The sequence below is a fragment of the Ambystoma mexicanum genome, chromosome 1p (assembly GCF_040938575.1).
Source record: "Ambystoma mexicanum isolate Mex_15411 chromosome 1p, UKY_AmexF1_1, whole genome shotgun sequence".
NCBI classification, from domain to species: Eukaryota; Metazoa; Chordata; class Amphibia; order Caudata; family Ambystomatidae; genus Ambystoma; species Ambystoma mexicanum.
In genome coordinates this window covers 182,677,606-182,702,864 of record NC_090921.1, presented here as the reverse complement: position 1 = coordinate 182,702,864, position 25,259 = coordinate 182,677,606, and the positions used below count along the sequence as shown (strand labels likewise).

At 46.7% G+C, this 25,259-nt stretch overlaps 1 protein-coding gene across 1 annotated transcript in view; it reads left to right on the top strand.

Annotated features, from left to right (window-relative positions):
* The window catches only part of DNAH2 (dynein axonemal heavy chain 2), a 3,498,763-nt gene that overhangs the window by 2,775,231 nt on the left and 698,273 nt on the right, over positions 1 to 25,259 (top strand). The window contains exon 64 of the mRNA XM_069646273.1: positions 825 to 994. Within this exon, the coding sequence (XP_069502374.1) occupies positions 825 to 994 (170 nt within the window). The remainder of the gene's footprint in view (positions 1 to 824; positions 995 to 25,259) is intronic.

The window sequence follows — 25,259 nt, the reverse complement described above, 5'->3', positions numbered from 1 at the left end:
AAGTGGACAAAATTAACTCCAGAAATCCAGCAAAGCTGCTGAGAGACTCACTAGGTAAGGGAAATTAGCCATTGAATGAGAATTCTCCCTAACACCAACTACATAGGTTCACAGATATCTGTTCGCCAGTCCTGCATTTTTATTTAAATTACCCAGCAATGACGCCCAAACCCAAGTCTGTAGATGGTTCTTAGGACTCTAAGCAGCAAGGAGTAGTTGTGGGGAGGGAGGGCAAATGTGGGTAATGGCAGGAGAAAGGGGAAACAATAGGAGGGAATTGACTTTCTGTAATTAACTGGAAATGTCTGATATGGTGATCGTTACTGTTGCCACCAGGCTTGTTTAAATAAGATTGGTTAAAAAATAAGAAAAGATAGTTGGTTCTTCCTCCCTGCTGCCAAAACTCTTTCTGCAGGTCTCCAGTTGAGTGAAAAGGAAGATACTGTGCTGTTTATTTTGTCTCATTCCCTTTTCCCCAAAGTGAGTCGAGGGTGCAGCTGTTTTATATTAGCTGCAAACTGAACACCAGTGAGTGTCTGTGGGGTTCAGCAGCTCCTGCCGATTTTAGCCAACTCAGGACCTAACACTCACTCCTGAATTGTAATGGGACTGATTATCTGTGACAATACATACAAGTATTCATTGTACATCAAAGAATAAAACTATCAAAAAAGATGAAGGACTCTGATAGTAGTAGCCAAATTATTTACCAACATTTGTCCTGTTTGAATTTTCTCATCATGGAATTGACCATCTCATACTGCATAACCATAGTTGGCCTGCAACCCTATCTGTTTATCCGAATGTCTATTTTTCTCCAATAGGTGATGCAAACTTCATCAAGCAGCTGATCTACTTTGATAAGGACAACATATCAGATCGTGTGCTGAAAAAGATTGGGCAATACTGCGCTCAGCCCGACTTCCAGGCAGAAATAATCGGCCGTGTGTCCCTTGCTGCCAAGTCTCTCTGCATGTGGGTGCGCGCCATGGAGGTGAGCTAAGAACAGGGCTGCTGGCCACATAAAATAGCTACAAAACATAGTTTTATGATATTGACTCTTTTAGTTAGGGGGATTGCTTAACCAGCATATTTTTCAAAATCATATTTCAGTCAGCACTACTCACTATTAATTTTGAGATACTTATCAAGGCGTGCTAATGCAACCAAAATTCTACATCTCTTCTTTGTGCAATTTTAGAGATTGTATTTCTGTTTGCACCTTTCCCTCCATCGATTTCTTTGGGATCCTATTAGCTTTTGCTTGTTTTGAAACCTGTTCTGTCTTTTTGGAGATCATTAAAGCCTTCTGCTTTACTTCACTTGCCTGTTTTGCTCCTTCTTATGAGGAAACTCACTATTCCATAAAACTGTCAGTACTGAAGGACTATGGGGTTCATTACAAGTTGGTCCGTACACAGTAAATGTGCTGCTAATAACGTTTACTGGCACTTTTAACTAGGCCGGTAGGTGAGGAGGATTTACCAGCTAGAGGCTGGAGGTAAATCCACACCTTACTGGCAAAAAACTGCCGGTATTACCGGCACCAGTAATACCGCCAAATCCCTCCATGAAGCCCTATGGGTGCCAGCAATGGAAATTTCATTTGACCGGTAACCTGATGGTAATACCGCCAGGATACCGGCAAACCTGTAATGAGGCCCGATGTCTTTTTTATGAACTCTTGCATTTTTACAATTGCTCACATCACCTTACAGTGAAGTGCAGTTACGATACTTTATATCATTATAACTGTTTATAATGGATTTTCTTGGTTACTTTGATGATGTGCCTAAGACAAGCTGTAGGTAGCTGTGTAATATTTACTTTCGAAGGGATTGTGTCCTCCGACGTATTCCTTATCTTGATAGATTACATCCCAGCTTGCTGACCTCGGAAATTTGTTTCAGTAGAGGGCGCTGCGTGCCGAAGTCCCTCGAGCTGGAATCCCTCGACAGCCACCGTCTCGGCGCAGACGTCATCGTGCGTATAAATGGACTCGCGCAGCGACCGTTGCTCAGTTCCGTTTTTCTGCGCTTCGTGGGCCTCGGAATCGTGTTGCTCAGTTCTTTCTTCAAGTAGATTCTACTTATTCCTAGAAGATATCATCTTTATTTGATGGCTTCCTCATCCGAACCGTCGACCCCACGGCCCGGCTTCAAAAAGTGTCGCGATTGTGGGAAGAAAATGTCATTGACGGATCCTCACAGGAATCTGTTTGTGGTGCCTGGGATCGGAGTATCACTGTTCGGAATGTGAGGACTGTATGTCCATGACGGCGAAAGCCTTGAAGAGCATAAGAGGAAGCTAGAAAGAGGTAAGACTCTTAAAACTTCTACTCCTTTGAAAGTTTCCTCGGCAGAGTTGAGAGATTCGTCTACTCGCCGTCACATGAAACATTTCCGTTCAAGGTCTCGAAGCGGTTCCCATCAGTCTTCGAGATCAAAACACACGAAAAAGAGGTGTCATAGATATCCCTCTTCTTCATCTTCTTCTATTTCCCTGGAAAAAGTCACCTGCCCCACAAAACACAGCTCTCCAGCTAAGTGGGAGGAATTCCGTAAGAAAATGCTTAGCGTCTTCGAGAAAGCGGCCTCGACCCCATAGGAGACGGCTAAAGGTGATACCCTGGGTGAAAGATCCGAAAAATCGAAACGCTGCGAGTCGTTGCACCCGGTGAAAGAAACTGCCTGTCATGAAGCCTCGAGTAAAGGCAGTAAGACCGCATCATCGACGCCGGCGTCGAAGGTTGCTTCGACTCATAAATCTGCATCATCAACGCCATTATCGAAGGATCCGTCGACGCATAAATCGGTTGCATCGTCTTCGACGCCACTGTCGACGCCGATAAAAGACAGACCTACTGTCACTGCATGTCAGACAGTAGGGGTGCCGAGGGCTTCGACCATGACCTCGAGGATGCCGTCGACAACTTCGACGACTCCGAGTAGGATTGTGATCCTCTCGGGTACTTCGAGGTCTCTTCAAACTTTTTCGACGCCCTTTTCGGGTTTTTCGAAGCCTTTGACTTCCACGTGGACAACTTCGATGTTTTCTTAACCGGTGACAACAAATCTGGCCCCTTCTGCTCTAGAAAAGGGTTTTAAACCATACCCTAGATCTAATTATTTTAGAGCTTTGTCCTCTATATATGAGGAAGGGGAAGATTCCGACCATGAGAGACCCTTTGGGTTGCAAAGGACCACAAAACCCATACCAGAGGAATTTATCTCTGAAGAGAACAGGTTAAAGGATCTTCAAGACTCTTTACATGAGGCAAGTGGTTTAGATACTTCTCCAGAAGTAGTATTTGCTAAACCAGACCCTGGGGAGCATGCTGAGACCCCTTATAGGGTTCTGATGGCCAGAATAATAGAGTTCATGTTTAGTTTAGTTTAGTTTATTCATTTGTATTGCGCACCAGACCCGAGGGTATGAGGGGGCATGAGCAGCAAGGTTATTCAAAGCTTGGTTACAGTGTTGAGGTGCTTTCACCTGGAAGCTGTTGCCACCCATTTTGGTGCGTTTAAACCTGGGGACAGTGAGCAGATTAGCATTGGAGGTTCTGGTGGGTCTGATGGGGGTGTGTTTGCATATTCTGTCTGCCAGATAGCGTGGGGCAGCGTTATTCAGGCATTTGTGGGTGAGCGATGCTATTTTCAGCAGGATTTTGTCTGTTGTGCTGAGCCAGTTATGGGATTTCCTGATATTGGAAATGTGTTCCCTCCTGGTAATATTGAGCGCTGCCCTAAGAGCGTTGTTTTGTAACGTCTGAATTTTGTTGGTGATTTGCTTGGTGGCTCCTATGTAGAGGGCGTTACAATAGTCCAGTTTGGATAATACCAATGCTCTGGCTAGTGTAGTGCAGCTGTGGGTGGAGAGGAAGGGTTTGGCTGCTCTTATAAGCTTACATGTGTAGGCCGTAGAGGATGCCATCGAGCTAACCTGTTTGTGGAAGATTAGGGAGGAGTCGAGGTATATTCCTAGAGTTTTTACTTCTTTGGAAACCTTCATTAGGTTCCCGTCTATGATGAAGTGGGCGTAGTTGTGGTCGAGTTTGGTTAGGTTGGAAGTGGAACCAAGGATGATGAGTTCAGTTTTGTCATCATTCAAGCATAGACTGTGCGAAGCCATCCATGCCTGGATGATGAGATACACCTTGTTCACCAAGGCCAAATCCTGGTTGTAATCTCCCGCCAACGGGATGAGGATCTGTGTATCATCGGCGTAGTTAGTGTATGTGATACCCAGGCCATCTAGATCATCAAACAGGGGCTTCGTGAACACGTTGTACAGAGTGGGGCAGACGCACGAGCCCTGTGGGACTCCACACGTAATGGGGATGGGTTCGGAGGCGGCAGAGGAGGAGAAGACTCGAATGGATCTGTTGTTGAGGAATGACTCAATCCAACTGATGGCTTCTTGTGAAAAGTGGGCAGCTGAGTCTAAATGATTACATAGGATTTTATGGTCAACTAGGTCAAACACCGCGGAGAGGTCCAACAAGAGTAGTAATGCAGTTTTCCCGTTATCTCTAAGGACGTCTATTTGGGCTTTCAGATCTATCAGGGCGGTTTCAGTTCCATGTTGGGGTCTGAAGCCGGATTGTCTTATTCCTAGAAGGTGCTTTGTTTCAAGATCTTTTTGGATTTGTTGGTATGCTGTCTTGTCTAGTATCTTGAGCAGGAATGGGACAGTGGTAATCGGTCTGTAGTTGGTTGGGATGGACGGGTCGAGGGAGGGTTTTTTGAGGAGAGGGAGGACCCAGGACTCTTCTAGGTTACTGGGGACTGTTCCTGAGGAAAAAGAGGCATTGATGAGTCTGGTGATGAATGGCGAGAGGTCTCTTGCCGCGTCTGTAATGATTTGTGGGGGGCAGAGGTCGCCTTTGCAATTGGAGGGTTTAAGGCCAAGAATGATTTTTTCTACTTCGAGAGAAGAGACTTTGGAAAAGCTGAAGGGAGCAGTGTTGGGTGTGTGGTGTGAGGGTGGAGGGCTCGAGTGAGCGTTGATGGGGTTGGTAAGATTGGTGAGGGAGGCTTTCTTGTTTTTAATTTTTGTTTGAAGGCCAGTGACTTTGTTGTTTAGTGCATTTTGGACACTGGTGCACCATTGTATGTTTTTAATGCAAGTATCTGGGATTGTTACCGGGGTTTCCATTCTTTAGTTCATGGGGTGGTCTACACCTTCACCTTCTTTTCAGCAGGATGACCTTACTGACATTTTAGTTAAAGGTCCATAGGAAGATCCTGTAGTTACTTTTCATACTGCACTGCAAAGAAAAATCTCTGCTAATTGGGAAACTCCTGAAGTTATCCCGGCAGTTAACAAGAAATCTGCCAAATACAGGGTATCTGCTTCAGACCCTGAATATTTGAGCATACATCCAGCTCCAGAGAGTTTGGTTGTAAAAGCAGCAACTTCATCGAACAGTAGATCTGCATACCCTACTATTCCACAAGACAGGGATGATAAAAGGTGTGACGCTATGTCAAAAAAAGTATTTTCGGCATGTAGCATGGCGCTTAAATCTATTAACGCCACTTGCACGCTTGCAAGATTCAGCCATACACTTTGGGAGTGTGCTTCATCTGCGGCTGACTGTCTCCTGGAAGGAGAGGAAAGGGAAGCATTTTTAAACATCATTAAAGATGGGAAGGATGCTATGTGCGAGTCCCTTCAAACTGGCATTGATTCTGCTGACAGTATCAGCAGGGCCATGGCGGCAAGTACTACAATCCGCAGATTTGCGTGGTTGTGAAAGTCTGGTTTTGCTCCAGATGTACAGGCCAGACTTTTGAATATGCTCTTTGACGGCACTTCTTTATTTGGTAAGAAGGCTGATGACAGCCTGGAGAAGTTACAAACATCTAAAGCAGCAGCGAAATCTCTTGGTGCTGCAATCCGTCAGACTCTGAATCGCCCCTCAGGAACCTCCTGGAGGGGTAGGTCCTTTCGCTTTTACTCCGCATTCGGAAAAGGCAGAGGACAGCCAGCTCAAAGGGGCCAAAAACGATTCACTCGTGGTGGACGGGTTAAAGGTACAAAAGCTGCAGCAGCAGCTGCATCTTTACCCTCGGCATCTGCGTCAGCCGCTTCTAAACCCCTCTGAGGTCTCTCCTCACAAGACACTAGTAGGGGGCAGGTTAACCAAACATCTGGTGGAATGGCAGGCTATTACATCAGATGCTTGGGCATTGGAGACAGTTGCCCAAGGTTACTGTCTGCCTTTTCTACACACCCCTCAGAGTCATCCATCGGGGAACAACTCTTTGAGTTTTCCAGATCCGCTCCTTCTGCAGGAGATTCTAGACCTGCTAGAGAAAGGTGCCATAGAACCGGTACCTGCAGCGGAGAGGAACAAGGGTTGGTATTCCCCCTACATCCTAGTACCGAAGAAGGAGGGAGGACTGAGACCCATCTTGGACTTACGAAAATTGAACAAATTACTCAGAAAGGACAAGTTCAAGATGGTAACTCTCTCTCAGATCCTTCAGGCCCTCCAGCTTCAGGACTGGCTGGTATCTCTAGACCTTCAGGATGCTTATTTCCATGTGCCAATGCATCTCAAACACAGGAAATACCTGTGGTTCGCAATTGGCAACTCTCACTATCAATTTCGAGTTCTGCCATTTGGGCTGACCTCCGCCGAGGGTCTTCACCAAGCTAATGTCTGTAGTGGCTGCAAGTTTAAGGAGGGAAGGGATCCACGTCTAGCCCTACCTGGACGATTGGTTGATCAGAGCAGTATCTTCAGAACAAGCTCAGATCCAGCTAGATTATGTCTGCCACTTCCTTCACAAACTGGGCTTCTCCCTCAATTTAAAGAAGTCACAGATGATACCATCACAGAGACTCCAGTTCATTGGAGCGGCCCTGGACACTTCCCTGGGGAAAGCCTCGCCACCAGAGGTGAGGGCTCAAGATATTCTGCAGATGGTCACCAAGTTTCAAAATGCCCAACATCTTCCAGCCTTCGACTTTTTGAGGTTGCTAGGCCTCATGGCATCCTTCATCTTCCTAGTGCCAGAGGCTCGCCTGAGAATGAGATCCCTCCAGTGGGCTCTAAGAACCCAATGATTGCAATTCTCAGGAAGAATGACAGATATCCGTCAGGTCCCGGACAGAGTGGCTCGAGACCTTCGGTGGTGGGCCTGTCGGGAGAACATTTTGAAAGGAGAACTGTTTTGGCAACCATGGCCGGAGATAACAGTAGTCACGGATGCCTTACTCACGGGATGGGGAGCCCATGCCAACGACTTGACCATCAGCGGTCGTTGGTCTCCATCGGAGTCCAGACTACATATCAACCTGTTGGAGCTGAGAGCTATCAGACTAGCACTGAAGGCTTTTCTGCCATCTGTAAAAGGGGAAAAATGTCCTAATAATGACGGACAACATGGTGGCCATGCACTACCTCAACAAAAGAGGAGGCGTAGGATCACTGCCACTGTGCATCTCTGGTTTTGGGCAATTCAAGAAGGAATCTCTCTATTGGCAGTTCACTTAGCCGGAGAGAAGAACTTGACAGCGGACGCTCTGAGCAGGCAGCGCACAGTCTCCCATGAGTGGGAGCTAGCTCAGGAAGTCCTTCAAGAGATCTTCGCCCTTTGGGGAACCCCTCAAGTGGATCTGTTCGCCACCAGTATCAACAGGAAGTGCGATCGGTTTTGTTCAAGGGAATTTCCCCCGAGAGGAGCACTAGGGGATGCGTTTGTAGTGGACTGGGAGTTTCCACTTCTGTACGTGTTTCCTCCAGTCCCCGTCATTCCTCAGATGATCAGGAGGTTGAGAAGATTCCGGAAGACTATGATCCTAATTGCCCCAGACTGGGCCAGGAGAACGTGGTACCCGGACCTTCTGGACATGTCCATCTGCCCTCCGATTCGTCTTCTGCACAGAGAGGATCTTCTCTCCCAGAAGGGAGGTCAGGTTCTCCATCCAGACATCAGAACCCTCAACCTTCACGCTTGGTTTCTGAAAGGTTGAGATACAAGGATTGGGACCTCCCGGATGACGTCATGGAGGTGTTTCTTTCGGCTAGAAGGCCAGCAACAAAGACTTTATACCGGGAGGTGTTGCTTTCGGCTAGAAGGCCAGCGACAAAGACTTTATACCGCTGCCGTTGGAACAGGTTTTGCAGCTGGTGTAGAGAAGAGAATATCGAACCCTTTTCATGCGGTACCCCAATGGTGTTATCTTTTTTGCTCTTTTTGGTGAATTCAGGTCTTCAAGTTGGTACGATCAAGGGCTACCTCGCAGCGCTGTCAATTTTCAAGCCCACTGCGGAGGAGCCATCATATTTCAAATTACCCCATAGTAATCCAATTTCTGAAGGGGTTAACTAATGTCTATCCCCCAAAACCGTTCCAAGTTCCCTTGTGGGACTTAAATCTAGTCTTAAATTTCCTGATGGGTACTCCCTTTGAACCACTCCATTCTTGTTCATTAAGATTTCTCACCCTTAAAACAGTCTTACTAGTGGCTCCAACATCTGCCAGAAGAGTGAGCGAATTACAAGCTCTATCTTGCAAACCTCCTCATACCATTTTTCACAAAGACAAAGTTGTCTTACAAGTGAAGCCTAATTTCCTCCCAAAGGTAGTCTCTGAATTCCACATCACTCAGAAGATAACCTTTCCTTCATTCTATCCTCCTCCCCATCCAGGGAAAGAAGAAGAGAGGCTACATAGGCTGGATCCAAGGCGTGCCTTGAGTTTTTATATCGGCAGACTTGCTAAGATAAGGCAAGCAGACCAACTGTTTATAGGTTATGCAGGACACAAATTAGGATTGCCAATCACAAAACAGACAATTTCAAGATGGATTATTTTAGCCATTCTAGAATGCTACAAATTGGCAGGGAAAGAGCCCCCTCAACACCTTAGGGCTCATTCAACCAGGGGTATTGCAGCCTCTTCGGGCTCTCCAAAGAGGGGTACCGATTCGGGACATATGTGCGGCTGCCACATGGTCGTCCGCACATACCTTTACAAAATTCTACAATCTGGATTCCTCCTCTAGCCAGGAGGCAAGATTTGGCAAAGCCGTGTTACACTCTGTTCATTCTTAAAGGGAAATATTCCAATTTTACTCCCACCTCCATTTGCACACCACTGCTATGGGAGACTATCAAGATAAGGAATACATCGGAGGACACAATCCCTTCGAAGAATAAGTTACTTCTTACCTTGTAACGTTCTTTCGATGGGATGTTCCTCCGACGTATTCCTTATCTCCCCTCCCATCCATCCCCGCAGTAAAAACTTCCCTTGTAGTTGCAGTTTACGCTCCTTCAAGGTCAATAACCAATTCATGCACAGCTAAATTTCAAGCTTCAAAACGGAACTGAGCAACGGTCGCTGCGCGAGTCCATTTATATGCACGATGACATCAGCGCCGAGACGGTGGCTGTCGACGGATACCAGCTCGACGGACTTCGACACGTAGCGCCCTCTACTGAAAAAATTTCCGAGGCCAGCAAGCTGGGATGTAATCTATCAAGATAAGGAATACGTCGGAGGAACATCCCATCGAAAGAACGTTACAAGGTAAGAAGTAACTTGTTCTTTCGAAGGGATTGTGTCCTCCGACGTATTCCTCATCTTAAATATATCCTTCCAGCTCTGCTGGCCTCGGAAAAATTTTTCTCTAGAGGGCGCTGCGCGTCGACGTCCCTCGAGTCGATGACCCTCGACAGCCGCCGTATCGACGCTCGACGTCATCTTGCCTATAAAGGCCGCGCGCAGCGTCCGTTGTTCAGTTCCGTTTTTCCGCGCTACTCGGTGCCTCGGAATACCGTTGCTCAGTTCTTAGTACTATTTACCTCGAGTTATTCGATACCGTACTCGATGGCTTCCTCGTCGGAACCGACAACTCCTCGATCCGGCTTCAAAAAATGTCGAGATTGTGGGAAAAAGATGTCGTTAACCGATCCTCACAGAAATTGTCTGTGGTGCTTGGTAGCCGAACACCATTGTTCGGAGTGCGAGGACTGTATGTCCATGACAGCTAAGGCCCTGAAGGAGCGTAGGGGGAAGCTGGAGAAAGGTAAGACGTTTAAAGCTTCTTCTTCTTCGACGAAGTCGAGACATTCGTCTCCTCGTCACCATTCACGCTCCAGGTCTCGGAGTGGGTCTCATCACTCCTCGAGATCGAAACACTCGAAGAGGAGACGTCGAAGATCCCCTTCTCCGTCTTCCTCTTCCTCTGTTTCGCCAAAAAGAATCCCTTGCCCCACGAAACATAGTTCCCGGGCTGAATGGGAGGAATTCAGAAAAAATATGATGAGCGTCTTCGAGAAAGCGGCCTCGACCCCCTCGAAGACTGCCGAGAGCGATGCTCTGGTCGAAAGACCCGAAGGTCAAAAACGCCGCGAGTCGCAGTACCCGGCGAAAGAAACCTCTCGAGCGCGTCTCGAACCCTCGAGTAAGACCATGACCTCCAAACCTTCCTCGAAGGTTCCGTCGACGCCGTCGACGAAGGTTCCGTTGACGTCGAGGTCTTCGACGCCGTTGTCGAGGGGACCTTCGACACACAGATCTGTCGACTCGACGCCGGCCTCGACACCGGCGTCGACGCCGAGAAAAGTCACGATGACCACACATCCAGTGACGATCCCCAGGCCCTCGACGTCGATGGCGTCGATATTGTCGAGTAAAATTCCAATTCTGTCGAGGTCCTCGAGGCCTCCACCTCTGTTTTCGACGCCACGCTCGAAGCCTTCGACGTCGGCGTCGACGACATCGACGTTTTCGAGGCCAATAATGACAAGTTCAGCACCCGCTGCCTTGGAAATGGGATTTACTCCCTTTATTAGTTCAGAACAATTGAGAACTATATCCTCAATTTTAGAAGAGGGTGATTTGTCCGAACAAGACACATTTGAGTTACAGGGACCTGTAACCCCAGTTAGAGAGGAATTTTCCTCTGAAGAGCGCAGATTAAAGGATCTTCATGATTCTTTACATGAGGCAAGTGGGTTAGATACTTCCCCTGAGGTGGATTTTGCTAAGCCAGACCCGGGGGAGCATGCTGAAACCCCCTACAGAGCCTTAATGGCCAGGATTACAGAGTTCATGGGGTGGTCTACACCTTCACAATCTTTCCAGCAAGATGACCTCACGGATATTCTTGACAAAGGCCCACAAGAGGATCCTGTGGTGCCCTTTCATAAAGCTCTTCAGAGAAAGATCATGACAAACTGGGAAACCCCAGATGTAATACCAGCAGTAAATAAGAAACTGTCTGCAAAGTACAGGGTATCTTCCACTGACCCAGAGTTCTTGTCTAAACATCCATCCCCAGAAAGTCTGGTGGTACAAGCAGCATCCTCTACCGACGTCAAGACGGCTTATCCTACTGTCCCACAGGACAGGGACGATAAAAAATATGATGCTATGGCTAAGAAAGTCTTTTCAGCATGTAGCATGGCGTTAAAGTCTGTTAATGCTACTTGCACCCTTGCTAGGTTCAGCCATACACTTTGGGAGTGTGCTTCTACAGCGGCTGACTGCATCCCGGAGGGAGAAGAAAGGGATGCGTTCCTGATTATTATACAGGACGGTAAAGACGCTATGTGCGAATCCCTCCAGACGGGCATTGATTCGGCTGACAGTATCAGCAGAGCAATGGCGGCAAGTACATCAACCAGGCGGTTCGCTTGGTTGAGAAAGTCGGGTTTTGCCCCAGATGTGCAAGCCAGGCTCTTGAACATGCCATTTGATGGCTCTTCTTTGTTCGGGAAAAAGGCGGATGACAGTTTAGAGAAACTGCAAACTTCAAAAGCAGCAGCAAAGTCCCTAGGAGCTGCAATCCGTCAGACTCCTTTTCGTCCCACAGGAACCTCTGCGAGGGGCAAGTCCTTTCGCTTCTACTCCACATTCGGAAGAGGTAGAGGACAACCGGCTCAAAGGGGTCAAAGAAGGACTACCCGAGGTGGACGGGGTAGATATTCTAAAGCCGCAGCAACAGCAGGTGCCTCTTTACCTTCGGCATCTGCATCAGCCGCCCCAAAACCACTCTGAGGACTTCCCTCACAGGACACCTGTAGGAGGCAGGTTGACTCAACATCTGGCGGAGTGGCAGGCTATCACGTCAGATGCTTGGGCATTGGAAACAGTTGCCCAAGGTTACTGCCTACCGTTCCTACGTATTCCTCAGAGTCATCCACCGGGGATCAGCTCTCAGAAAGCTCCAGATCCGCTCCTCTTGCAGGAAATTATAGACCTGCTAGAGAAAGGTGCCATAGAACCGGTACCTGTAGCGGAGAGGAACAAGGGCTGGTACTCCCCTTACTTTCTCATTCCAAAGAAAGACGGAGGACTGAGACCCATCTTGGACTTGCGAGAATTGAACAAATTCCTCAGGAAAGACAAATTCAAGATGGTCACTCTTTCTCAGATCCTCCAGGCCCTTCGGTTTCAGGATTGGTTGGTATCTCTGGACCTTCAGGACGCTTATTTCCATGTGCCTATCCATCTCAAACACAGGAAATACCTGAGGTTCGCAATTGGCAACTCTCACTATCAATTTCGAGTACTGCCTTTTGGGCTGACCTCCGCCCGAGGGTCTTCACCAAGTTAATGTAGGTAGTGGCTGCAAGTCTAAGGAGGGAAGGGATTCACGTCTACCCCTACCTGGACGATTGGCTGATCAGAGCTGTTTCTCCGGAGCAAGCTCAGATCCAGCTAAATCACGTGTGCTACTCCCTTCACAAGCTGGGCTTCTCCCTTTTTTAAAGAAGTCTCAAATGATACCATCGCAGAGACTCCAGTTCATAGGAGCGATCCTGGATACTTCCCTGGGAAAAGCCTTGCCACCAGAGGTGAGGGCTCAAGATATTCTACAGATGGTTACCAAGTTCCAACATGCCCAACGTCTCCCAGCTTTCAACTTTTTGAGGTTGCTAGGCCTCATGGCATCCTGCATTTTCCTTGTGCCAGAGGCTCGCCTGAGAATGAGATCCCTCCAGTGGGCACTGAGGACTCAGTGGTCACAATTCTCAGGGAGAATGACAAATCTTCTTCAGGTTCCCGGCAGGGTGGCTCGAGACCTTCAGTGGTGGGCCTGTCAGGAGAACATTCTGAAAGGAGAACAGTTTTGGCAACCCTGGCCGGAGATAACAGTAGTCACGGATGCCTCACTCACGGGGTGGGGAGCCCACGCCAACGACTTGACCATCAGCGGTCGTTGGTCTCCATCGGAGTCCAGACTACACATCAACCTGTTAGAGCTGAGAGCCATCAAACTTGCGTTGAAGGCTTTCCTGCCAGTTGTACAAGGGAAGAACGTCCTGATAATGACGGACAACACGGTGGCCATGCATTACCTCAACAAAAGAGGAGGCGTAGGATCACTACCCCTGTGCAGAGAGGCGATGCAGCTCTGGTTTTGGGCAATCCAAGAAGGAATCTCTCTATCGGCAGTTCACCTAGCCGGAGAGAAGAACTTGACAGCGGACGCTCTGAGCAGGCAGAACACAGTCTCCCACGAGTGGGAGCTAGCTCAGGAAGTCCTTCAAGAGATCTTCACCCTTTGGGGAACCCCTCAGGTAGATCTGTTCGCCACCAGCCTAAACAGGAAATGCGACCTGTTCTGCTCAAGGGAATTTCCTCCGAGAGGAGCTCTGGGAGACGCGTTCATAGTGGACTGGGAGTTTCCGCTTCTGTACGCGTTCCCACCGGTCCCTGTCATTCCTCAAATGATCAGGAGGTTGAGAAGATTCCGGCGAACCATGATCCTAATTGCCCCGGATTGGGCCAGGAGAACGTGGTACCCGGACCTTCTAGACTTGTCCATCTGCCCTCCAATTCGACTTCCTCTCAGAGAGAACCTACTCTCACAGAAGGGAGGTCAGGTTCTCCATCCAGACATCAAAACCCTCAACCTTCACGCTTGGCTTCTGAACGGATGAGGTACAAGGATTGGGACTTCCCTGATGATGTTATGGAGGTGTTGCTTTCGGCAAGGAGGCCAGCAACAAAGTCTTTATACCGCTGCCGTTGGAACAGATTTTGCAGCTGGTGTAGAGAACAGAATATCGACCCATTTTCATGTGGTACACCAATGGTTTTGTCCTTCCTACTATATTTAGCAAATTCAGGCCTTCAAGTTGGCACCATTAAGGGCTATCTTGCAGCGCTATCTATCTTTAAGCGTACTGCGGAGGAACCATCCCATTTCAAATTACCCTTGGTAATACAGTTTCTAAAGGGGTTAACCAATGTTTATCCCCCAAGACCTTTCCAAGTTCCCCTATGGGATTTAAACTTGGTATTAACTTTCCTGATGGGTACACCTTTCGAACCTCTCCATTCTTGTTCGTTAAGATTCCTTACCCTTAAGACTGTTTTATTAATAGCACTTACATCTGCTAGAAGGGTGAGCGAATTACAAGCTCTTTCTTGTAAACCCCCTCATACAATCTTTCACAAAGACAAAGTTGTCCTGCAAGTGAAGCCTAATTTCCTCCCAAAGGTAGTCTCTGAATTCCATATCTCTCAGAAGATTACCCTACCATCTTTCTATCCTCCTCCTCACCCGGGGAAAGAGGAAGAGAGGTTACACAGACTAGACCCTAGGAGGGTTTTAAGTTTTTATATTAGTAGACTAGCCAGGATAAGACAGGCAGACCAGCTATTTGTAGGCTACACAGGTCACAAGCTGGGGTTACCAATAACTAAGCAGACCATTTCCAGATGGATCATTCTAGCCATTCTGGAATGTTATAAACTGGCAGGGAAAGAGCCCCCTCAAAACCTTAGGGCTCATTCGACCAGAGGTATTGCAGCTTCATCGGCCCTCAAAAGAGGCGTGCCGATTAAAGACATATGTGCGGCCGCTACATGGTCGTCTGTCCATACCTTTACACGTTTTTACAATCTGGATTCCTCCTCTAGTCAAGAGACTAGGTTTGGAAGGGCTGTACTACATTCTATTCATCAATAGAAGACAGCGTGAAGTCAGTACTCCCTCCTCCAAATATAGAATACTGCTATGGGAGCCTATCTAAGATGAGGAATACGTCGGAGGACACAATCCCTTCGAATAACAAGTTACTTCTTACCTTGTAACGTTCTTTCGACGGGATGTTCCTCCGACGTATTCCTCATCGACCCTCCCATCCATCCCCGCAGTTCTACTTCCCTTGTTGTTGCAGCTTACGCTCCTTCAGGGTGATTAGTCTAGTCCAGACAGTAATACTGTGGGCTACAAAACGGAACTGAGCAACGGACGCTGCGCGCGGCCTTTATAGGCAAGATGACGTCGAGCGTCGATACGGCGGCTGTCGAGGGTCATCGACTCGAGGGACGTCGACGTGCAGCGCCCTCTAGAGAAAAAATGTTCCGAGGCCAGCAGAGCTGGAAGGATATATTTAAGATGAGGAATACATCGGAGGAACATCCCGTCGAAAGAACGTTACAAGGTAAGAAGTAACTTGTTCTTTTCGTGAAATTATACTTATACTATACTTATGCATTTACCACAAAAGTCTACTAAAGGTGCTTAGCACCCTAGGATGGCCGTGCTACAAGATGTTTTGCTTTTTCTTTGGTCATATTGTTTTTTGGCCTTCTTCCAGACTTCTCAGGTCAGGAAATGCCTTTTATGGAAATCCCTTTCCCGGGGCTAAAAGTGTGGCTTTGTGGCCTAAGGGGATTTGTGTGTGTGAGCAAGAGTAGCAGGTTGGGACTGTCTAGTCCCGATCCACAAACTCTGACTCCGGAAAGGGCTGTTTGAATGGTGCAGATCCTTACCAGTGGTGGGCTTGGGTTTTCTCTCAGCCTGAATCTTGGATTAAAGAAGGACTCCTGCAACTGCTGTTCAGATCATTGTTGGAGCCAAGAGTTCTACAAAGAAGAGCAACACACTGACGAACCGAGAATGACCGCTGCAGCTGACTAGCATTGACTCTAGTGAAACCCTGCTCCTCTGCCTGATTGCAAGAAGACCCTTGTTTGTGCTTCGACCCCTGGAACAGTGGGAACAACCATTGTCAACCCCTGCTTGAGGATCCGTTCTTTCTGAGTTTACAGAAGTGTCCCTGAACTAACAAGTGGACTGATCAGCTCTCTCCTGGGATACCTAGATGCATTGGTTGCTCTGTCTAGAGCCTTCAACTTTGCAGACATTGGCTTGTGCCACAAGTCACCTGCTTCTGCATCTTCAGCCATCTTACTCCAAGGGAAGTTGTGCTGGCGCTGTTTCTGTGTTTGCTGCTGTACGATCGCCTATCACTGCCTGTCCATGGTGACTTTCATTGGAACACTTCTTCAATCTCATGAGGTTTCCTGAGGGGGTCTGCACCACAGAGGTCTTCATATTTCATTGATTTGAATCTTCATCTGGAAACTGCACCACGACAGTCTTCCAGCACCGAAAGTGACCTCTGTACCTGCGACCCCTGGGCTTTCCTCACTCGGACGAAGTGCAGAAGATCAAGTCTACATGGATTCCAGTACACCTGCAGTAGTATCTGGAAGAATCAGAGGTGTATATTAACATACCTGTTCCTTTCCCCCGCTCACCTCCATGGGGTAACATGGGGTGTAAAGTTCTGACCTTAACTCACTCTGACCTAATCTTTGGTGGTGGAAACTGGGTTAAGGGATCCTTTCCTAGGCCTATCATAGTGTGTCGGATTGAATTGAGTACTCACCTGAACTTTACTGAACTTTTATCTAACTTTGAAAACTTTGTATAATCACCAACACAGCCCCACTGCTTTATTTCCTATGTAAATTTACCTGAAGATGTTATACTTTGGAACTGGTGTCTTTTGGGCGCAAACCATTGTAATTTATTCTGAAGAGGTCAGCCTATTTTTCCTTGTATCTGACTTCTCAGCTGTATTCCACTGTAATTAATTAATATGCAATTCTAGTCTCCTAATAGTGAATGTGTATGTATGTTTATAAGGTTTTGTGTGACAATACTCACCTATGATTTTTATATGCATAGTGTGTAACTAAAGGCCTAATAAATAACTGTATTTTTATATACTTACTGTCTAATCTTAAATGGGGAGAAAGGATAGCTCAGGGGTAACGCTTTTGTCTTGGAAGCAAGACAGTGCAGCGCAACACATGTTTGAATCCCGATCCTGCGCTTAGAAACCACTCTTGGTATTAAGCATGTTATTAATGAACAATTATATTAATTATTATTATAACAATTACTGGTGTTGCTTTGTGTGGACATATTGATTGGGTTTTAGCTAACCTCTCAGTGTATTCCCTGTTTACCATAATTAGGGTGGTCTCCCAAAATCCTCCCACCAGGGCTGATTATGGAAATCCATCTTAACAGTTAACTAGTAACAGGCTCCAAATATATGTTTCCAGTATAGTTGTGTTGTATAAGGCATAGATGATGTGTCAAATCAGTCTGTCAATTGCCAGGGGCACTGAGTTGGGTCCGGTGAAGACTAATTACAAATGGATTGAGTGCTCTTATGAATTAGATATATTTCTCCTACTTTAGCATATCTCTGAAACTTTTGATAGTGGAGGGGTAGGGTAGGTGGCTGTAGGGGATGGCACTGTGTGGAATTGGTGTCGGGATCCCTTGGTTCTCTTCTTCCTCACTGGCAGACGTGACCTCAACGTCAGTATAAGCACTGCACCCCGTTACATAAATTATTTTTTTGTTTTAAAGCTCAGTGCGCTTCTTGGAAACTGACTTCCCACCCCAGAAAGACCCTTTTTCTGAAGTAAGTGTTATAAAGAATAAAACATTTTGAAGAAACAGCGATACCGACGCCTTCTTCGTTTAAGAGCCGTAAGGACTGCGATGCCAGAATGTCGTTAAGGGATCCCCACAAAGTGTGCCTCTAGTGTCTCGGCATCGATTACAAGATGGATAACTGTAGTTTGTGCCAACTGATGACACAAAAGGCATTGAAGGAGAGTGTTGAAGTTGTCTCTCGGCGCTCCACGTCACCCAGCACAAGCCCTTCAAAACATACGTAATGTGAAGTGAGAACCTCCGAGCCGACCAAAAGGTCCCCGGAGAGACTGAAAAAGAGAGCTAAAAAACACAGGAAGAGATCCCATTCAAAGAGCAACCCCCTCACCATTCACCTGCTTCCAAAAAAAAAAAGAAGATGTCACCACCAATCGATGGACTCTTCACCTGACAGGTATGTTTTCCATCAAAATGTGCTCTGGCAGAAAGATGGGAAGAATTTCTGTTGCAAAATAATGGAACTTTTTTTAAAACGGTCCCTTTGGTATCCTTTTTGAAGCCAAAAAGAAAAATGCAGCACACTGTGCCCGATCAAGCCAGCAGGGCATCTAAAAGCATTCATCCTGTGCGCTCAAAAGCCCAGGTGAAATCGACCTCTAAGACTCGTGGAGTGCCGTTGGCACCTTCAGCGGTTGTCAAAGTCAATTTGGCACCTCCTGCCAAAGGTCCCTCGATGTTTACTGCTGCCATGACCTCGACATTGAGAGACACCCCTCAATCGAGGAAGAACTTTGAGTTCTTTTGGGAGCATTTCTGATCAATAAGGAGACCTGATTCCCTTTGGCTTCGGGCCATACAGATAATCAAATTCTCTCTGGGGATGACAGGATGGCACAGCTTGCCACAGAGCTAAAACATGACAATGGTGTTAACACCTCTCTAGGGGTTGATTTCACCCAGTTTGACCCCTACACTCATCCAAATGCCCCATACAGGAGGGGTTATTTCAAAGGTGTCTGAGGCCTTGGGATGGGGCCCCCCTGCAAGAGATGTTATGGAGTATGATCTCAAGGATATCTTTGACAAAGGCCCTCCAAAGGAGTCAGTCTTTCCTTTCCATGCAGCTCCCAGGGACCCATTGTTATAGCTATAGAAGAAACCCTGCCAGCAATACATAAGGACTTGGTGAGAAAATACGAACTACCTGCCACAGACCCTGATTTTCTGTTCACACCTCCAACTAAGAGCCTTGTCATTCAAGCAGCAACCTCAGGGACTTAGAACAGTGTCTCCAGACATGAATGGCAAATATAATGCCCTCTCCAAACAAAAGTCTTTGCCCCAGGCATTATGACCCTAAATGTTATTAATGCAAATTGTGCCCTGGTCAAATATACCCATATCTTGTGGGCTTGGATTTCAGAGGCGACAGAGCACATCCCAGAAAGAGAAATGAGGAATGGATTTAGAGATATCATCACAGACGGTAAGGAGGTGTAAGGAAGGGACTCGAAGATTCCAGGGCGAAAGAATGGCTTCTGTGAAGAAACAAATGCACTTTTGTCAGAAAATCAGGTTTATTGCATCCGAATGATCGGGAGGGGCTAGTCAGTTTCTTGGAGCTGAAAACGAACCCGATTCTCTCTGATTGACAACAAAGCTGCAGTTTATATACAAGTTTAGACAATTAACATAATCACAAATATTATGTTACAAAGTCACCCCCAAAGGCTAACGTTTGCCTGTGTATTCAGCATCTTATCTACCTATAATTCAACTGCCCCATCGGGGTAGTGAGTACCTTTCTTGGTACACAGGAGCCTCCTATCCCTTTCTACTATGGTGCACTATTCATACAACACACTATTTGCTCACTCTACAAACTACCTTTAGTCCTTACTTGTGTTGCTTAATCTAACTAATTCTTTTGTTGCAGTTTGAATGTATGTTCACTTTGGGTGTTATGGCTGTCTATTTGTAACGCTTCTCACCCATACAGTAATGGGGCGGGGCGGGATAGAACGTAGTAATAACGTATTCATCTACGTCAACATAATTTGGAGAAAAGACGTTCCTTGCACATTTATCTTAGAGTATTAGTAGAAGAGACATGTGTAGAGTTTACAGACAAAAATATGGCCAACTATATAGTTTCAGACTGCCTGACAATTTGACTAGTTTCTTTTGAGGTGCGGAAATCCCTCCTAGATATGGGGACAGAGAGGCCTTTTGCAACCCGTTTATTGTAAAATTAAAATCTTTATCCAAAAACATACCACTTTTGTGTCTGACTCTTGCTTGTAACCCCTTACACCTATTTTCCAACAGTCAGTCCATTCTTTCCACGATCTCGTTGGCCTGTGGGTGATACACCAAACACTACCTGTGCTTTATGCCCAATAAAGAAGTAATCTCTATGAAAAGTTCATATAAAATGGAGTTCCATTGTCAGACCTCAAGACTTTTTATATATCCCACCAAGAATTTTGCCGCTTATATAGCATCAGGGTGTGCACAGCCATCTGGAGAATGGCCAAACGACAATGATGAGATAATGAAAATTACTGCACCTGTTATCATGTCTAAATAGTCGACGTCGAGATCTCTGAAGGGCTCTGAAGGTCGGGCCAAGGGGTCTTTTAAAGTCTTCATGGTATTTCCAGTATTTAACTGGTGACATGTCACAAAGTTAGATATTAACTTAATTACCTGTTCCTGCAAGTTAGGAACAAACCAATCCTCTTGGAGGACCGCTGTTATTTGTTGCCAAGATGTGTGCAAAGTGTAATGCAGCTGCTCCAGAGCCACAATAAGTAAACCCAGAGGCATTACTTACTTTACCTGTAAGTTCCTGTCTCCACAACAAATCTGTGGGCGAGAGGGCACACCCTTGTTTTACCCACAGCTTCTGCTCATCCTTTGATGCTCGTTCTTACATTTCTATAATTTGAATCAGAAGTTTGGTAACTGTACCTGTTAGAACATGGTTTCTGTGATCAGGGAATCTGTAAACGGTAAATACACGGCCTCCTTTGCCACTCTGTCAGCCGCATAATTCCCAGGCACAATTAAGTCAGTATTGTTAGTATGCGCAGCACATTAAACAATGGATATCTCTGCTGGTAGTGGTAATGCTTTCATTAGTCTGGATAGTAGCACAGCATGTTGGACAGGGGAGCCGTCAGATATCCCAAATCCCCTCCTAAGCCATCTCGACAACCTTGAATGCAGTGGACATGATGTATGCAGAGTCAGAGTGAGTAGTGACTGCCTTCCCCTTACTCATCTCTAGTGCCTCTATGAGTGCTGCCAATTCTGCTGCTTGCACAGAATGTCATGACCTACAGAACACACCCCTTTTGGACTTCCTGGTCCTTGTCTCAATGGGGCTTACACTCACTGGTACTCCCAACATGGCCGTCCACTGTGAAACACCTTCCTCGCTCTACACGTTGGACGTAGCGTGTTCTATTTATAGACCGCGGCTTCGCGCGTCTCAATGCTATTGCAAAGTAGTGACCAGATGTGTGCTCCGTAGCTCGCGGTATTGCTTTCCTTGCTTCTTTCCACGCCAACCCCATTCCTAGTCCCTTTCCTTCCTTCCTTTCTTGATTCCTGGACTTGTGTGCTGAGTAGCGCACTCTGTAATTTTCCGGATTCCTGGATCTTTGCATCCCGGAACTTTGAACGCACGCTGAAGTCGGAAGAGACTCGTGCAGCCTTATTCAAGACCCGATCCGTCCGCAAGAAGGCATCGACCAAGAAATCCAGCAAGGATCGAACTCAGGTGAGAAGGGGGGAACTCCTTGACACAGAATAATGTGAAAGCAATCTCTTTTTCACTCTGCTTGGTACTCACCATCCACAAGGTCCACGACTGCCGCTTCTGTAAGCCTTTCACCAATGTCCTGATCGGTTGTCGATGAACTGTCAACAAAGAGCACCTCCCTTCCCTCTAATGCATCTTCCTTGACGTACATACTCTTGCCTCCTTCCCCCTCATAAGTCACACAATCATTTACAACATCATCGGGTTTCACTGGCTCGGCTCAGAATGTTGCAGGTTTGACTCTGACACCTCACTGGATGTATGGAGGCATTTAACAAGATTACCTCATATCTCAAAGCTCTCTGTGTGGTGACTGTTGATTTAGACTTTTCCAAGATCGCAAAAACTGATTGTTTTACATACAGTGTCACGGGGCAGCCCATAGTAATGGTTGAACACTTTTGAATAGCGCAGGCCGCTGACGGCAACACTTGCTCATACAGTAAGTGCTCTTGCATAACTAGATCTAGGAGTCCGCTATGATAAGCCAAAGGCTTATAACCCAACAATGTTTTCTGGGTAAGGACTGCCGTCATTACCTTTACCTGCCCATTTGAATGCCAAAACTAATCAAATGGCTTCTTATAATCTGGGGTCGCCAAGAATGGAGCAATAATGATTTTTTTTTTTGGATTGGCTGAAGAACAACCTTTCATTACTGATCACAGTCTTGAGCTCTTGGAAACAAGTTTTAATTTCTTCTGTCCACTCAATCAGACCTTTCTCTTTCTGTGCTCTCTTGAGTCCTTCAGCAGGGGCCTCAACAGATCCCAACACTTTTAGAAGAACAGTATAGGAGGCAAAGGCAGCTTAAAACCGTAGAGTCAAAGTTCAAAAGGCCGGACCCACTTTAAGAGGCTCCGGTCGAAATGTGTCCAAGGTCACACGGTTTGAAAGTGCACAAACAGTCTCGCAAAAGGTTCGTAAAAGAGTTGGACCAAAGAAAGGGACCAGTTAGATGGTCAAGGCGGCCAGCCCAGTCCAGAAGGTTAAGGGATTATTATTACCTTGTAGCAATCTTTAGAAAGGGAGGCCTGGCGGACACGGTACCTTAAAATGGTGAGAACGCTCCAGCGGGGGCAGTTGTTCCAGGCAGCGGGTGCAAGTCGGTGCTTCGTCCGGGGGAAGAGAGGATCTCGTCGTGGAGGAAAACAGGAGTCCGTTGCACTGCCAGGGAAGAAACCAGCCATGGAGTTCTCAATTAAAAGGAGCGGTCCTTTTATTCACGGTACAGGGGTACGTGGCCATCCTGCTGCCGGGGTGCTTGGCACGGGCAATTCGACCACTGGACGTCCTAGGATGCGAAGAAGAAAGCAAACTGGTTGTGCCCACCAGTCAAGGGAAGAAGACTCTCCAGCAGGGAAATCTCCTCTGTCGTTGGGAAGTGGTGAGTCGATTCAGCAGGGCTCCACCGGTGGTGTCGTCGTAGCAGGTCAGATTTTCAGGTCCTGTGGCGACTTCTGAAGTTACAGTCCCCAAAGCCCTGCTTTTATGCAAGAAACCCCCATTCATTCAGCCTAGCTGTCAATCAAACATGCTAAGTGGTGAGCGGGGTGGCTCACCACTTGGGCCAATCACACAAGAGTGCAACCTTAGTTGGCAAGGCAACCTGGTCCAAGGTGCCTAAACCCCCTCCCACACCCTGTGTGGTACCCAGACAGAGTGGCACCTCTTTGGAGGGCTTCTGTGCAGAAGCCTGCCAAAAGTGGAACAAAGGGCTCGACCTTTGGTTTGGAGTTACAGAGGTGAACACAAACGCCATTTTAAAACCGAGTTTTGGCAGAAAATACCAACCGGTGAATTAATAGTAAATAAATAAACCGGCGGTATGTTAGAGGCTATGTTAAAAAGTATTAGCCTCGAACAATGGGAAAATCCCATAGAGATATATTCGCGGTTGAATATAAAAAGTAGTATCCACTGCCACCAGCCAAAACTATACGAGGGGGGACGGGACAGTGCCCCCTCGAACAACAGACCCAGGAGCAATCGAATTGCCCCTACCAGTACGCCCACAATATGATGGTTTGTACTGGTTCTGTTAGTAATTTGGGACTAGCAAAGCCAATGGTGACTTTACATGCCCTGGGAGACATCTTTTAGTGACCGTGTTTCTGAACTGCTTAAAACTGCCAGTGTGTTTATTAGATGTGCTTTTAAATAAATAATGATATCTCTTTTACACCAAGCTCTGGTCAGTGTTTGCTTATTCTACTGTGTTCTTTTGACCTATTGTGAATACTCTGTATACTGCCTAACTCTTCTTGAGAGAAGTCTGACTGCTCAGCCACAGCTACCAGGTAAATCTGGGTGGTACAGACTGCTACCAATTGGGTTTACTGCCAACCACCTGTAGTCTTAAATCTTTTGCAGTGGTCCCAGAGGGAACTGCACAGGTTTCTGCCTAACACCCAGGTACACATACTCTGTCTGACAATACTGTAATTTCTCCTTGTCCACCTTGTACCCCTTCACAGCGAGCAGAGTGAGAAGTGTGATTGAATTGCCTCGACACTGCTCCTCCGAAGTGCTAGATACTATCAAATCGTCCATAAATTGAATCACTTTACTGGGCACGTGTAGATTCCCCAAATCCATTTGAACCACCTAATTAAAAAATACTCTAGGATTCACAATAGCCCTGTGGTAACCTTGTCTGCTGAAATCTTTGATTTCTATTTGTAAATGCAGTAAGGTACTGAGAATCAGGGGGCAAAGAAACCGAGAAAAATGCATTCTTCAGATCGATTACAGTAAAGTGAGTGGATCCAGTAGGGATGTTACAGAGAATGGTAGCAGGATTTGAAACCACCGGGGACTCGCTTTCAACAATATTATTCAAATGACACAAATCCTGTACCATCCTCCAGCTGGACCCTTTCACCTTTTTCATAGGATAAATAGCTGTGTTACATGGGGACACGGAAGGCTGGGAAATACCTTGCTTCCACAGTGCCATAATGGTATCATGCATTCCTTTATCCGCCTCCCTAGACATGGGGTACTGTCTCAAATGTGCCAATATTGCACCAGGCTTCCGTACTCTGCAGCAGCCCCACGTCATGAGGATCACTAGTTCAAAAGTGACTAGGCACATTCTCAAAATCTTCCTTCAAATATGGTGATGTAGTTCGAACAATAGACATAGTCTGAGGTAGCTCTCTATGCTCTACTGTTATCTGGCAACGGATACCAACCTCAAAGACCATTTCTCCTGTGTCGTCTGCATCCTCTGACAATTGTTCGTGAGACACCCACCTCAATGATAGTGTCGAATCGATGTACAAAACTGTGCGCCATTCTTCTCCTTCCACATCAGTGCCTGAGAGAACCACTTTGTCCTTCTTAACAGTTACTGCCTCTAAAAGTATGGTGACAACAGTACATGGAGCTTTCTCTGCTGGTATCCATAATGTTCTATCTCAAATCCCAGGAATTCACCCCAGCACTACCATTGCTTCGTAGAGAAACACATCTGGATGTACAGGCAACCCCTTATCGTGCTGTCACTACAACATGCTCACAAAAGCGACATAGTTCTTGCACAATACAAACCTGGGGTCTCTGCCCATGAAATTCACTGGGGTATCTGGACAGTACAACAAAGGAGCTGATACATCCTGAGTACTGTGAGAAACCTGAGGGTATTCTCACTCCTAAACCCCCTGACTCCTCCTCTCAGGATGCCAGGTAAAGGCGATCGCTTTTGGATCGTGATCCTGGGGCTGGAGAAGCGAGGGAG